General features: G+C 38.8%; 2 protein-coding genes across 2 annotated transcripts in view; one reads left to right on the top strand and one right to left on the bottom strand.

Moving 5' to 3' along the window:
• Positions 1-4,103, top strand: part of CCDC38 (coiled-coil domain containing 38) — a 67,534-nt gene extending 63,431 nt beyond the window's left edge. Inside the window, exons 15-16 of the mRNA XM_011934198.1 lie at positions 1,585-1,678; positions 3,962-4,103. Of these exons, the coding sequence (XP_011789588.1) occupies positions 1,585-1,678; positions 3,962-4,075 (208 nt within the window). The 3' untranslated portion in view covers positions 4,076-4,103. The remainder of the gene's footprint in view (positions 1-1,584; positions 1,679-3,961) is intronic.
• Positions 4,104-5,118: 1,015 nt separating this feature from the next.
• On the bottom strand, positions 5,119-12,515 carry SNRPF (small nuclear ribonucleoprotein polypeptide F). The gene is made up of 4 exons (XM_011934181.1): positions 12,079-12,515; positions 10,000-10,125; positions 5,876-5,940; positions 5,119-5,259 (listed from the first exon to the last, which is right to left on the bottom strand). Exons 1-4 carry the CDS (start codon positions 12,079-12,081, stop codon positions 5,193-5,195), a joined length of 261 nt encoding a protein of 86 aa, XP_011789571.1. The 5' UTR covers positions 12,082-12,515; the 3' UTR covers positions 5,119-5,192.
• Positions 12,516-14,116: the final 1,601 nt, after the last annotated feature.

The raw sequence follows: 14,116 nt of genomic DNA, 5'->3' as shown, positions 1-14,116 counted from the left end.
GCACTCAAATATTAGCCACTAGTATTAGATATTTTGTTATTGCCTACTACTTTACAGATGTATGGAGGATATGCTTACCCATAGTAAAAATGAAGTCCAGACTATATTACGGTGATTCTGATGGGATCTTATTGAACATAAAGCAAGCTTTAAAAAAAATTATAAATGAAAAGTTACTCCTTCCCTAAGATGACCTCATTATGATTACACTAACAGCACTTGCATCTTTTTTACAGTAAAAATATATTTGCATCAAAGTGTAATTACAACTCATTTTTAGCAGTGATACATGAATGTAATTCCAATTATTTACATTCTTCTTAAAAAGAATTTTAGCTGGGCCAGGCGCGGTGGCTCACGCCTGTAATCCCAGCACTTTGGGAGGCCGAGGCAGGTGGATCACGAGGTCAGGAGATTGAGACCATCTTGGCTAACACGGTGAAACCCCGTCTCTACTAAAAATACGAAAAAATTAGCCGGGCATGGTGGCAGGCGCTTGTAGTCCTAGCTACTCGGGAGGCTGAGGCAGAACAATGGCGTGAACCTGGGAGGCGGAGCTTGCAGTGAGCCGAGATTGTGCCACTGCACTCCAGCCTGGGCGACAGAGCGAGACTCCGTATCAAAAAAAAAAAAAAAAAAAAAATTTTAGCTGATTTTCCCCACGGTTTGGGGCACCTAATTTTGCAATAGAAATGCTCAGTACATGTTATTTCCATTCCCTAGTATATAACCTTACACTTAGAATATCATTCAATAGATTCATAAAATAGCTATCACGTATTTAGTGCCTACTGCTCACCACTTTGTACTTGACAAGTTGCACAGATTAATTTTTCCCTCAAAATAACCCTAAAGAGAGTATGACAAATAGCATTTCTTGCTCATAATTTGAGGATATTATGCAAAAAGATTAATTGGAAGGTACACTTTTGTGGCAGCTCACTAAGCTATGCATTTATTTGTGTACTTTTCTGTATGTATGTGACACTTCAATTGAAAGGTTTAAAAAGAGGGAAAAGTAGCTGAAAGTTAATTCAAGTAGCTATTATACAAACTGTCTGTAAAGTGCTGAAATGTTTGGAAGGCCGACGTGGGCAGATCATGAGGTCAGGAGTTCAAGACCGGCCTGGGCAACATAGTGAAACCCCGTCTCTACTAAAAATACAAAAATTAGTTGGGTGTGGTGGCGTGCACCTGTAATCTCAGCTACTTGGGAGGCTGAGACAGGAGAACTGCCTGAACCCAGGAGGTAGAGATTGCAGTGAGCTGAGATTATGCCACTGCACTCCAGCCTGGGCAACAGAGTGAGACTGTGTCTCGGGGGGAAAAAAAAAAGTAGACCAAGATCTGGGTATGTTTTATATTTTCCAAAATGATGAAATTTCTTCCCATTTCCAAATAGTATTTGTTGTCGAGATTTACCTGAATATTCAAAAGCCATTGTTATGAGTAAAGATGAAGTGTCATTTTCATTTAACTTTAAAGGAGGTCTTCCATTCACATGGCTCATTATCAAAGAGTAATGTACTTTTCTTACTTAATGTGATTTATAGTTACAAGAATGTTTCTCCCTTCTTGTGACAGGTTTCGTGATGAGAAAATGAGAGAAAAACAAAGACACCAAGAGGAAAGGCTAAAAGCTGCTCTGGAAAAAGCAGTAGCACAACCAAAGAAAAAGGTTTGTTTTGCTATTAATAGATCCAGCCATATCAGTATGTGAGTGCCTCTGTGGTACAAAACCAAAATACTTTATTCATCTAACTTATCTACGTTGAACTTCAAAAAGATAATCTTTCTTGCTCACAGCTTCCATTGGTCTCTCTCTGGTTCCTTGTTACTTTTAGAAAAATTCAAATTAGTGGCTCTCCAGTTCTCAATTAAACACTTTTTAGTAAAAGAAGCCTCTTCTCTCTCCTCTTTTTCTTTAGCCCTAGGTTCATGAAAATCAGGTAATTTTTTTTTTTTTAGTTTTTTGGAATAGATTATAAAAGCATATTGTTCAAAGTTCAAAAGATACAAGAATATCCAGTGTAAAGTCAGTCTTCCTCAGTTCCCCTTTCTGGAGGCAACTACTGTTAACAGGTTCATTTGCATCCCTCTGGAAATATACACACACATATATGTATTTATGTACATATTCCTTTTCTTACTGATAGCTAGGAACTTGGCTTCTTTCACTCAGCAATGTTTTGGAGATAAGTGAACCCAGAGAATCGCATGTAACTGTGGGGACTGTGTACAATCCCCACATTGTAAAGATAATGAGATTGACAGGTGGAGTCAAAATGATTTGCCCAGAGTCACTATGACGTAGCAGCAGAATCAGGACCAGAAGCCAAAGTTCTGTATTTTGCAAGACCACCTGTCCAATCAGAAGTTTGGGATTAGGCAGTCACGTACATGTGGTCCATCACTTCTACACAGGGTAAGGAGGGCCTTTTGTTTTATATGCCACTCTTTCCCTCCTCTGGGATAGAGTCTGAAATATATTCCAGAAGGACAATTTCATGGTTATCTGCAAAGCTATTGTGGACACTGATTCTTACCATAGTAATAGCTAACGCATAACGAATGCTTACTGTGTGCCTTACAACCAACCTCTTGAGGTAAGAACTTGAAAAAAAATTCTGAAATATGGGAATTGTTAATATGTGCCATACCAAAAAGATGATTACTTCAAAATATTTTATTGAAATACTTCATCTTAAAAAGGGTATTTATCTAGTTCAATTCTTTCCATGAAGACTTTCCTCACCTGTTCTCTCCTCCCAAGAATTAACCATTCATCACCCTTCCACATGGACTACTTAGTAAACCCACCAAATTGAAATTATTTTTAAATATATTCACCTTTCCTTCTAGACCATAAGTTTTATGACGTTTGTATCCCTAATACCTGGCACATCATGGATACTTGATGTATAGTGAATTAACAGACTAAAAATGAGCATTAAAAACTAAAACTGGAAAAAATTGGGGAAAAAATGGTTATCCGATAAATCAACAACACACAATGACCTCTGATAGAAGCTGACCCAATTAGAACACTTCATCACTGGTAATTTTTTCAGACAGTATTAATAACAAATGTTACCAAAGATCTCTGACAGTGAAAAATTCTGATATTGCAGAATGAATTCAGAGATTCTAGTCCCCCAAGGACATTTTTGTTGTTACAGTGATGGGGAAGAGTGCTATTGTTATTTAGGTTCTCTTGGGCCTGCAATGCAGGGGACAATCTCACATAAGAATTGTCCTAAAATGTCAATGCCTTTTGAACACGGTGGCAATGTCCCATCAAATCTCACAGAATTATGGCAGTTTTCCCACTTATACATTTAATTTATACAAATTCAGCTACAAAAGCAAAGCAAAAAGCAGGCGAGGGAATCCCAAAAGTAAAGAGAAAAATAAGTAGTAATATACTTGAGTATATATGCCCCAGAGAGAATGAATAGGTATGAACTAGGGGTTTCCCAAAGCCTCTTCTGTTGGGAACACCTCCAGAAGCCAGCCAGTGTTCAAGATGGTACATGGTTTTCTGGACTTTTTATTTAACAAGATTTCTAAATGCTAGTCAGGTGCTCAACAGGAGAAAGCCCTCTCTTCCAACCATGAAGGAAAAACTGGCTATGGCACTTACTGAGAAAATGGTGGCCTTCAACATGGTGCTTTTCTAGGCTGACCACATTTGAACTGTATACTATTGGATGACTTTACCTAAGTTTTCCCACTTCCCAATAAAACCTAACTGTTGTTCCTTCTGCATACTTATCGGTATCCAGTTTGCTACTCAACTTTGCCTAGCATGTTAGACATCCGTTAGGTTACAAGTCCCTTTTAACTGTGATTAGTTAATATTACAAACCATATTATTCTTTGTAAAAATCAAGTTAATATTGGCATTTCACAAATTTCAATAGAAAATGGAAAATATTAAGTATTTTGTTTTTCTTTTCAGTTGGGAAGACGACTTGTCTATCATTCAAAACCTCCATCTGCTAACAAACAGCAGCTACCTTTAGTCAATGAAACAAAAACAAAAGCACAAGAGGAAGAATATTTTTTTACTTGAATAAAAGCAGTAAGACATTTTATTACCAGAATGTCTTAGGTATATTTTGTAAATTTTGGCTTTCACTAATGATAATATTCTGCCCCATGTACCAGGCCTAATCAATTTGAGGAAGACAGGCCCTTATTCCAAGGGCTATAGAATTAGGAATAAGTTATTTTCTTTTGTTGAAGTCTTTATTCATATCATAAGTATTAGTCCTATAGCTCAACATTGTTATCTATACTTTGAGTTGTTCCACTTGGGGATACACAAAGATAGTTTACTGATAAAACTGTACAGTAAATGACCACTGAAGTGTAATAATGGCCATTCTCTTACAACATGAGAACGTAAATGATATATTTTCTCAATCCACCTGTAGGGAAGTTCATAGCATGCTGTTATTACTATGGAATATACATTTTAACAATGTACAACTCTAAAATATCTGAAGGGTTTTGAAAGGCTTACAACTTAACCTCGAGGTTACGGTCTCAGAACATAACTGTGAGACCGGTTTTTATTCCACATTACGTTTTGTTCAAAGAACTTTTTTCTCCTTAGTGAACATAACATATGCCCTCAGCCTGAATGTCAGTTCCCAATTTCTGTTGTGATCTGTCTGTACAATCATTTTAATTTTTAGAAGATGTTTCAGTTTTAGCTACAATATGTGCATTTAGCTTATACTGACACAGAATTAACATGTAATTTATTGACTAAGTAAAATAAGACAGAATATTATGAATACCAAGAAAATGTTTAATTTTATACATGTTAAAAGTGGCTCAAAAATAACTTGAAAACGTTGCATTTAAAAGGTCTCAACTAATAGATAATTTTACAAGAAAAGGCTGAAATTCACCTTCATAAAAATATCTAAAGCATATAAATAATTATCCTTTATGGGGGAAAAAAAAAAGAGTATTGAGCTTACAAAAGAAAAGCAACTTAAATGAAATTTGGTGGCTTTTAAAGCATTAGTTCTGTGAGTAATCTTTCCCAACTGGTTCGACATTTGAGCTTTGCTTGTAAATATCTGAATACAAATAGTTCGCAAGTCAAGTTGAAAAACAAACAAATCTTTATTGTCTAGAAATATATATATAAAAAAAAAAAATCCCAACAAAAGATGCTATTCTCTCATTTCCCCATCTTCTTCCTCTTCTTCCACACCTCTGATATAAAGGACATTATTACACCTGTAAATAGAAAAAGTCCATTTTGTTGTTCCAACCAGAAACTTGTATGATCTGAATTACTGTATTTTTATTATGAAAATACTGAATGCTATATTTACAATATTGTCTTAAAATTTTTTTTAATATATTTGTTTTTAAAAAGAGTTTTACATAGACTTGTTGAAAAGCACAGTGCACTTATTTTCCACCATATGGTTGTTAAAATGACACCTTTATGATTTTCCAAAGGAAATAATTACCAGAATTTGAAGCTTTGAAGCTAGTACAGAGAATCAATATAACAAAAATCCTTACAAACAGCCAGACCCAACTAAAATTCAAAACTAAGTTCCTGCAATGAAGGCCACTGCAAAAAGTTGCCACTGTAAAAGGTTATAGCTAAGAGCCAGAAAATTTAACATCAACACTAGAAAAATCTTTTGGCCAGTTCTAAAACATTTGAAAACTTACCTTTGACAAGTTTAACAATTTCAAAGACTTTTGAAGTCTAACTGTAAAGTATTATAATAGTGATTTTTTTTTAAAGTACTTCCAAAATTGAGGCACTAATATATTTAGAACAGGTATTCCTAATGCTCACCAGTAACTTCTTACATATACCACTGCTCTTTGTTACCTTATTAAAACTTCACCCAGATGTCCAGACAAAGCTCCATCTATGTATTCTTCTGTATTTGCAAGCTTTCAATAAAAAGAAATATATTAGTATAATCACACAGGAGGAAAATATTACAATACAGCTAATACTGGTGAGAGAACTTACTATGACCTTCCTATACCAACAACTCAAATTTATCTATAATTAGATAACAGAGGATGAGCTTTCTATTACTACTGTAGTACTTTTGGTTTCATATAAACCTTCAATAAAATTAATATTCATGGATGTAGAACAAATATATAATAAAGTTTGTTTCAACGTAAGTTTCTGAATCTCCCAGGTTATGTAATATTTCTTTCCATTAGATATCAAAACAGTGTGTGGAAGAAGGCAGTCTCTAATTTATGAATAAATTGTGATTAAAAAGTTTTCTGAAAATTCATTCTAAAGAACCAGACGTTAAGTTTTCTCAGAGTAAAACATAAATCATATTGAGGTGTCCAAATGGGTATACAAAAGCTATGGCTAGCATGCCAAATACTTCTATATTAGTCAGCAACCAAAGCAGATAACCGAGTTAGAATTTTCTTCTTTTCCTGTCTTTTAAGAAACAGGGTCTCCCTCTGTTGCCCAGGCTGGAATGCAGTGGCACAATCATAGCTGAGCTCAATCTCGTGAGTAGCTAGGACTAAAAGCATGTGCCACAAAGTCTGGCTACTCCAAAACAATTATTTTTTTGTAGAGATGAGATCTTGCTATACTGCCCAAGCTGGTCTTGAATTTCTGCCTTCAAGTGATCCTCCTGCCTTGGCCTCCCAAAGTGCTGGGATTACAGGCATGAGCTACCACATCTGGGCCTGAATAAGAAATTTTTTTTAAATTATGTACTAATAAACAGGGAAAAACAAGTTCTTAAGTGAAAGTTAAATAGTTAACAGGGGCTTTTACAGTTATTTTGGTGAACTCTATTATTTCTAATTTTATATCAAAATGTTTAGCTTCTACATATAGGTAACGATCTTTACTTGTAATTCAAAGAAAAAGCACAATCAATGCCACCTGGGACTCAGCGACGCCACTAACAGGAGTGAAGGGAGAGAGGGAGGTTTCCTTCACAACTAGGCATGTGGAAAAGGAAAAGAAAAATACAGCTTAACAATAAGGATTAAAATAGGATGTGACATAAGGCATGAAAAACATGTCAATGAACACTACTACTGGATGTTACTCCCTCTCTTATAGAAAACAAAAAGTAATCTTCATTATCCAGATGATAGTTTTGTCTGAAATATACGAAGTTGTTGAGACAATTAGTTTGTATGTAACAGCTATAAGAAATAATGTATTAAGAGCAACTAATTTTTTGTAAAAGGTAATTACAACATTTAACTGGTTTCTAAATTACACAATAATGCTCCAAATACTTTCTATCATGTATTAAATTCAGTCTTCACCATCACTTAACAGGCTCTCTATGGCCACCATTCTAACCTAACTTTCTATCATTTGTCCCTTAACTCAATCTGCTCTGGCCTTTTTGCTGTGCTTTGAACATACCAAGCATGCTTCCACCACAGGGCCTTTGTACTTGCTATTCCCTCAAACTGGGATGCTTTTCCCCAGACACTCACCTGAGTTGTACACTAATTCTGGTATCTTCCAGAATTTGCTTCCTCAGAGTGGCTATCCTATATAATATTGCACATACTGTCTCTCTATTCCCTTTTTCTTCATGCATGGCATCTATCACACCTATTATCACATTATATTACCACCTCCCACCACTAAAACATAAACTCTTGAGGGCAGGGATTTTGTTTTGTTCAATGCTATAGTCACAGTGCCAAGCACATAGTGGGACTCAATAAATATTTGCTGAGTGAACAAATTCAAACACTGGTATCAATATGGTTGACTACTACTCAAAGTGGTTGGTTACTCAGACATTTTTTAACTCTGGCAGGGTCACTAGCAAGCTATATTAATTCTAAAACAATGATTAAGTAGTCATTCTTTTATTATTGAGATGTTAATTTCCATAGCATACAATTCACCCTTTTAAAGTGTACAATTCAGTGGTTTTTAGTATATTCAAAAACCTTTGCAAACCTGTGCAACTATCACCACTAATTCCAGAATATTTTTATCACAATTCATATACTTCCCAGATTTTTCTAAGGTCTTGGTAAATGATTCCTGTTTAGGGAATCTTCCAAACTCAAACTATGTTTTGGGGACCTTAGTGTCATGTGCTCAGGTGGTAATTGCCTAAGTTAAGGAAAATCATAGCTCTCTGCCTACTTAAGTACTCCTTTGAGTACTCTGCTTACAAGTATGGAATCCTTGGGTTCATGATTGGATTGACCACCTGTCTTGATAGCCTTTAAAAGCCTGGCGGGAAACTACTACTATTAAAAAACAACAACCCCAAACTAATTTTTTAAATGTGCAAAAGACATTAACAGGCATTTCTCCAAAGATAAACAAATGGCCAATAAACACATGAAAAGGTGCTCAACATCATTAGCCATTAGGAAAATGCAAATCAAAACCACAATAAGATACCACTTCACACCCATTAGAATAACTATTTTATAAACACCCATAGGAAATAACAAGTGTTGGTGAGGATGTGGAGAAACTGGAACCCTTGTGCATTGCTGGTGGGTATGGAAAACCATGTAGCTGCTGTGGAAAATAGTGTGCCAGTTACTCAAAAGAAAAAAAAATTTTTTTTGTTTTTTGAGACAGGGTCTTATTCTGTCATCCAGGCTAGAGGGCAGTGGTGTGATCACGGCTCACTGCAGCTTCAACCTCCCCAGGCTCAGGTGATCCTCCCACCTCAGCTTCCTGAGTAGCTGGGAATACAGGTGCCCACACCACCACGCCTAGCTAATTTTTGTATTTTTTTTGTAGATATGCAATTTTGCTATGTTTCCCAGGCTAATCTCAAACTCCTGGGCTCAAGTAATCTGCTGCCTAAGCCTCCCAAAGTGCTGGGATTACAGGCATGAGCCACCACGCTTGGTCTCCTTAAAAATTAAACTTAGAATTACCAGTAATCCAGTAATTCCACTTCTGGGTATATACCCCAAAGAGCTGAAAGCAGGGACTCGAACAGACATTTGTATACCTGTGTTCACAGCAGCATTACTTACTACAGTCTAAAGAGGGAAGCAACCCAGTGTCCACCAAGAGGCAAACAGATTAGAATGTGGTATATCCATACAATGGAATATTATTCAGTCATAAAAAGGAAATTCTGACACATGCTACAACATGGATGAACCTTGAATAATACACTACGCTAAGTCAAACAAGCCAGACACAAAAGGATAAATACACGATTCCATTTGTATGAGGTATTATGCATGGTCGAACTCATAGACATGTAGAATAGTGGTTACCATGGGTTAGCTAGGTGAAGGAAGCAATGGAAAATTATTGTTTAAAGTTTAATTGTAAAATTATTGTTTAATGGAAAATTATTGTTTAATGGGCAAAAAATGTCACTTTTGGATGATAAAAAAGTTCTGGAAATGGATAATGGTAATGGCTGAAGAACAATGTTAAGGTACTTAGTGCCACTGAATTATACACTTAAAAATGGTTAGAGTGGCAAAATTGTAATGTATATTTTACCACAATAAAAAGAAAATTAATTACAAAAAACCCCACCAAAACACATGGCTAAATCATTTACAGAAACTCATTTGACAGACATACAGTCAGTTCAATTCCTTCGGCAGATGGGTCTTTCCCCTAAAGGAATGAATTTCCTCAATAACTTTGGTGTTGTGTCTTTAGCATTCATTAAAAGACTCAAGAATTCCACTTGAAAACTTTCTTTCAGGGCTAAATGATGAGAAATGTTTTGTTTTCTCCAGCAAAGTAGTGTGTTTCCCTTATGGTATTATTATGAATTAAATGTCTGAGCTCTTCTTACTTTACAAGGAATAAAATCTGTGGCTGAATTCTGGTTTAAGTCCATATTTTGTACCTAGTATATCATAGTATCCTCCCTGGCTTTGACTTTATTTTTCAATTTTGCCGTACATTTGTCAATTTAATTGTATGTATTCTTATTAGTCAGACTAAACCTTTAAGGAATAAGGTGAAGCAAACTAAATGCAGCTTACCTGCATGTTCATGTAGCCATCTACAGACACCAGATAGCCCTTGTACTCCATTCCCCACTTAAGTTTCACCATCACTGGCTTTCCTGTTAGTCCATTGAGGAAAGGTTTGGGATTGAGGGGTAAACTCTGCACAAAGAACAAAAAAGGATCCAATTAATTATTTTTCCTCCCACCACCAACTCTCTTCTACTAAATACCAGTATTTTGTGGTATGCAAATGAAGAAAATTCTTGACTCATTATTTTAGTACATAATTTTCACTTTTATTTACTGGAGAGTACCAGGGAAATTTAAATGTCCAGTTAGCCAGTATCACCTTTAACCCATCAAAATAAAATACTCACTATTCACTTAAGATAACACCGACTACATACATCACTCACTGTTCTGAGCTCTAAAGAAACAAAGATAAAGGCACGTAAAAAAAAATGCGGGCCAGAAAGGGTGGCTCATATCTGTAATTCCAGCATTCTGGAAGGCCAAGGCAGGGGGATCACTTGATGCCAGAAGTTCAAGACCAGCCCAGGCAACATAGTGAGATCACCTTCTCTACCAAAAATAGTCAGATGTGGTGGTGCACACCTGTAGTCCCAGCTACTAGGGAACAGAGCAAGACTTTGTCATAAATAAATAACAGAGTACCTGTCAAGAAGGGGGCTCCTCACATACAAATAATTATACTGCATATTGCAATGTAGTAAGAGGAGATATGCTAGGCACAAGGGTACCAAAGCAATCCAGGGAAAAAAGGAAAGGTTGCCTGAAATAAGTAATACCTCAGTTTTAAAGAATGAGAGTTTATTTCCAGAGCGGGAAAAAAATCCTGTTCCAGGCAAGGCTAGCTACTTACGTAAAAGGAGGGAACAGTGATGCACAAGGTGATTTTGGGGACATACAATTCAGCACTGTCACTTAAAGTCCCAAATATAAGACTACAGAAGGAAGCAGAGGGCAGATCACGCTTGACAGTCTTTAACTGTGGAAGCTAGGGCTAGGTCCTATCTGACTTTGTCAATAGCACTGTCTCATAGCAATCACTTAAAGTTTGTTCAGCAAACCATTAACATCTCCAGTGAATTCGGTTTTTGCCCTTTTCTGCTCACTCATCAGTCAAAGAAAGAACAGAACTAAGAAACTTGGCTACTAACCCCCTCTAACATAAGCATATTCGGAGTGACTTGATATGGCGATTACTCCAATAACCTAATGGGTCTCCAGTTTTCATTCTCCAATTTATTATCCACCACAGCAACATCATTTTTTAAAGTGCACATCAAACTGTCATATTTCTGCTTAAAATGATTCAATGGCTTTCAACTCAATCATTTTGAATTGATTTGGAGTACAATCAAAACCTCCCAATACAGCCTAAGAGGTCCTGCCCATCGCCTGCTCCTCCGATACCATCTCGTAACCACTCTTCCTGCAAGTGGCTGTACCTTTTTGTCAATTTCTCCAACTGACCAAGCTTTCTTTCCGGCCGCAGGTCTTATGCTCCTATTCCCTGTGCTCGGTACACTCCTCCTCCTGCTCTTTAAAGGGTCGTATTTCAAGACACTTAGGCTTCAGGTTAAATTCCACCTCCTAGGGAGGCCATCTCTGACTCAGCCTCTAAACGTCTAACGCGCACCCTCACAGCCTCCTGTCTGCATTCTTAGCACTTACTACTTGCAATTGCTTATTTGTCATTTTTTGACTAATGTCTGTCTTCCCCAACCGAGTTAAACTAGAGCATGGCCGTATTATTACTTTCATGCAATGAAAGTGAATTTTGAAGTGTGGTTAAGTGGGAAGTGCAAATTCTCTTTGAGTTTTACCCCGACCCTGTAGCCACAAATAAGAATATCCCAGGCCCGGATTCAAACAAAGAGAAGCCACGGGCACTCCTAGGAAAAGAAAGGCATCGGGAGAAGCACGCGCCTCAGAAATCCCAAAAGCAGAGTGAAAGAAGCTGGCGACCGGGTGCGCGGCGCCTCACGCGGATGAATGGGAAACGCGCGAAGCAACCATTAGGCCCCGCGAGGTGGTCTCCCTCCTTCTCTCTCTCCCCGCTTCTCCCGCCGTTCTCTTTCTCCTTACCATCGTAACCACGGCCGAATATTGCAGGCTACTCACTGCCGACCAGGCTGCCGCTTGTCCCTCGTGACTACAGCAGGTACCGCAGGTCCGAGCCGCTGAGTTTCAAGAAAAATGGCCGCCAAACATGAGTGTGACCTTTCACCTCCCACTACGGCCCTTCCTGCCTCTGTGATTGGACGCAAAGAGATGCGTGCTGATTGGAGGAGATGGTCGGACCAGTATCTCCTGGCAACCAGCAGCGGCTTGGGTTTGCGCCTGGCCGGCTGCGCGCGGTTATTGGGAAACCGTCTCTGAGGAGCGCGGTGAGGCAGCCAAGGACTGGAGGCAGGCCGGTGTTTGTAAATGTGTTGTCCTTCCTAGCGGGGCGGTCTAGGAGAGGCTGTGTAACGGATGTGACTTCTCCCCAACTTACTTGGTTAATGGGGATTTTACTTTGTCCTTTTGCACCCGTGAGAATGTTCGGGATCCCAGAGTTCCTTCCTCACTCTTCCAACAGGTTCCATGATTTGGGGGCGCCTCTGCCGCAGGCCCTTTCTACCTGAGTGTTCTCTCTTCTGCAACACCCATTTCAACCCCTTTTAAAGGAATGCGGGGGTAGCCAGACAGACTAGGGGCGGCGAAACGCACCGAAGGGAGTCAGATACAGAATTTATTTCAAACGAGGTCAGGTTGTGTCTGGGATACGGTGTCATGTCCCCCCAACCCCCACGACCCCGCCGGCCGCATCTTTCTTTGGCATCGCCAGCAGAGACTGGCACGGCCTTCTTACGTGCATTTGAAATTACCTAAGGGCGTAAGCAATATTTCCGCTATCACGGATTAAAACTTTAGACGTAACGGTGTTACCTGAATCTCACTGGTTTTTGTCGTAATCCTAGTGAGTTCGGCTCACTCTGATCTGAAACGCTAAATGCAGTTCTTGGAGAACACGCCCTTTGGGAAGTAACGCTTTTTTGCGGCCCTGAAGAGATGGATTTGAGGTTGAGGATGAAATGTTGGTTGTTGGGGCACTGTGGAGCAGTGGGCAAGACTTTGGAGAGGGCCTGCATTCGGAACCTGCGTCTCGGGCGCAGCCGCTGTTGGGCAGTGTCTTAACCCCCAGGGCCACTGTTTCCACGGCAGGAACGCGGCTTTAAAAACGGAACCATCCTCAGCGTGGTTGCGAGAATTTAACCTAAAACGGGAGTTGGCCTTGTAAAAGCTCAGTGTTTCACGTAAGTGTTGAACACTGACAAGACAGTCATTGTCAGTGTAGTCTTTACCAAACAGTTACTAGATTTATTCACCCTAAACTTAAGTGGATTTCTCCCTTAGTTTGTCTATTGTTTCATGAACTTTAAGTCTTTGTACAGACTTTGAGTTCCTACTATGTGTCAGGCTCTTTCAACAATTGTGGAAATCTTACCTTAACGTCTGATTCGGGGTGACAGCCCGGTTTTAGAGATGAGGAAGCAGGCCCAGTAGGTAACTGTTACCAGTTGAGGGTAGCTATCCGAGTTCTTGGCGTTTTCAACAAAGAATTGGACAAAACGCACAAACAAAGCAAGGCAGCGAAAGCAGAGATTTATTTTAAATGAAAGTACACTCCACAGGGTGGGCACCGCCTGGTGCAAGCGGCTCAAGAGCATTGGTCACAGAATTTTGTGGGGTTTGAATGCCCTCTAGAGGTTTCCCATTGGCCCACAACCGGTCCCATTGGTTGCGGGAGGGGACCAATAAGAGGTACTTTCATTTTTCAACTGCCCCGCAGAAAAAGGAGGGGTTGAAATGGGAGTAGCCTCTGATACCCAGTCAGCATGAATGGACCTTAGGTTCCCTGCCTCCAGCCGCTATTCTTCTGCCTCATAACCTGCTCAGGACCACATACCTGGGTTTCAAAACTCTGCTTTTTCTACTTCATGAAGCTGCCTTTCAAAGACTCAATATGTACTTGAGAAGCCTGACTGTTTAGCTGTTTTCTCAGTGAAGTGAAGCAAGATACTACAATAAACACATTATGTAAAGATTGTGCATTTAAGTTTGGTTTTTCTCTTCATGT

This window comes from Colobus angolensis, unplaced genomic scaffold, assembly GCF_000951035.1.
Source record: "Colobus angolensis palliatus isolate OR3802 unplaced genomic scaffold, Cang.pa_1.0 Scaffold10, whole genome shotgun sequence".
Taxonomy (NCBI): domain Eukaryota; kingdom Metazoa; phylum Chordata; class Mammalia; order Primates; family Cercopithecidae; genus Colobus; species Colobus angolensis.
Note: the sequence above shows the minus strand (reverse complement) of the source record. Positions and strands in the feature narration are given on the sequence as shown.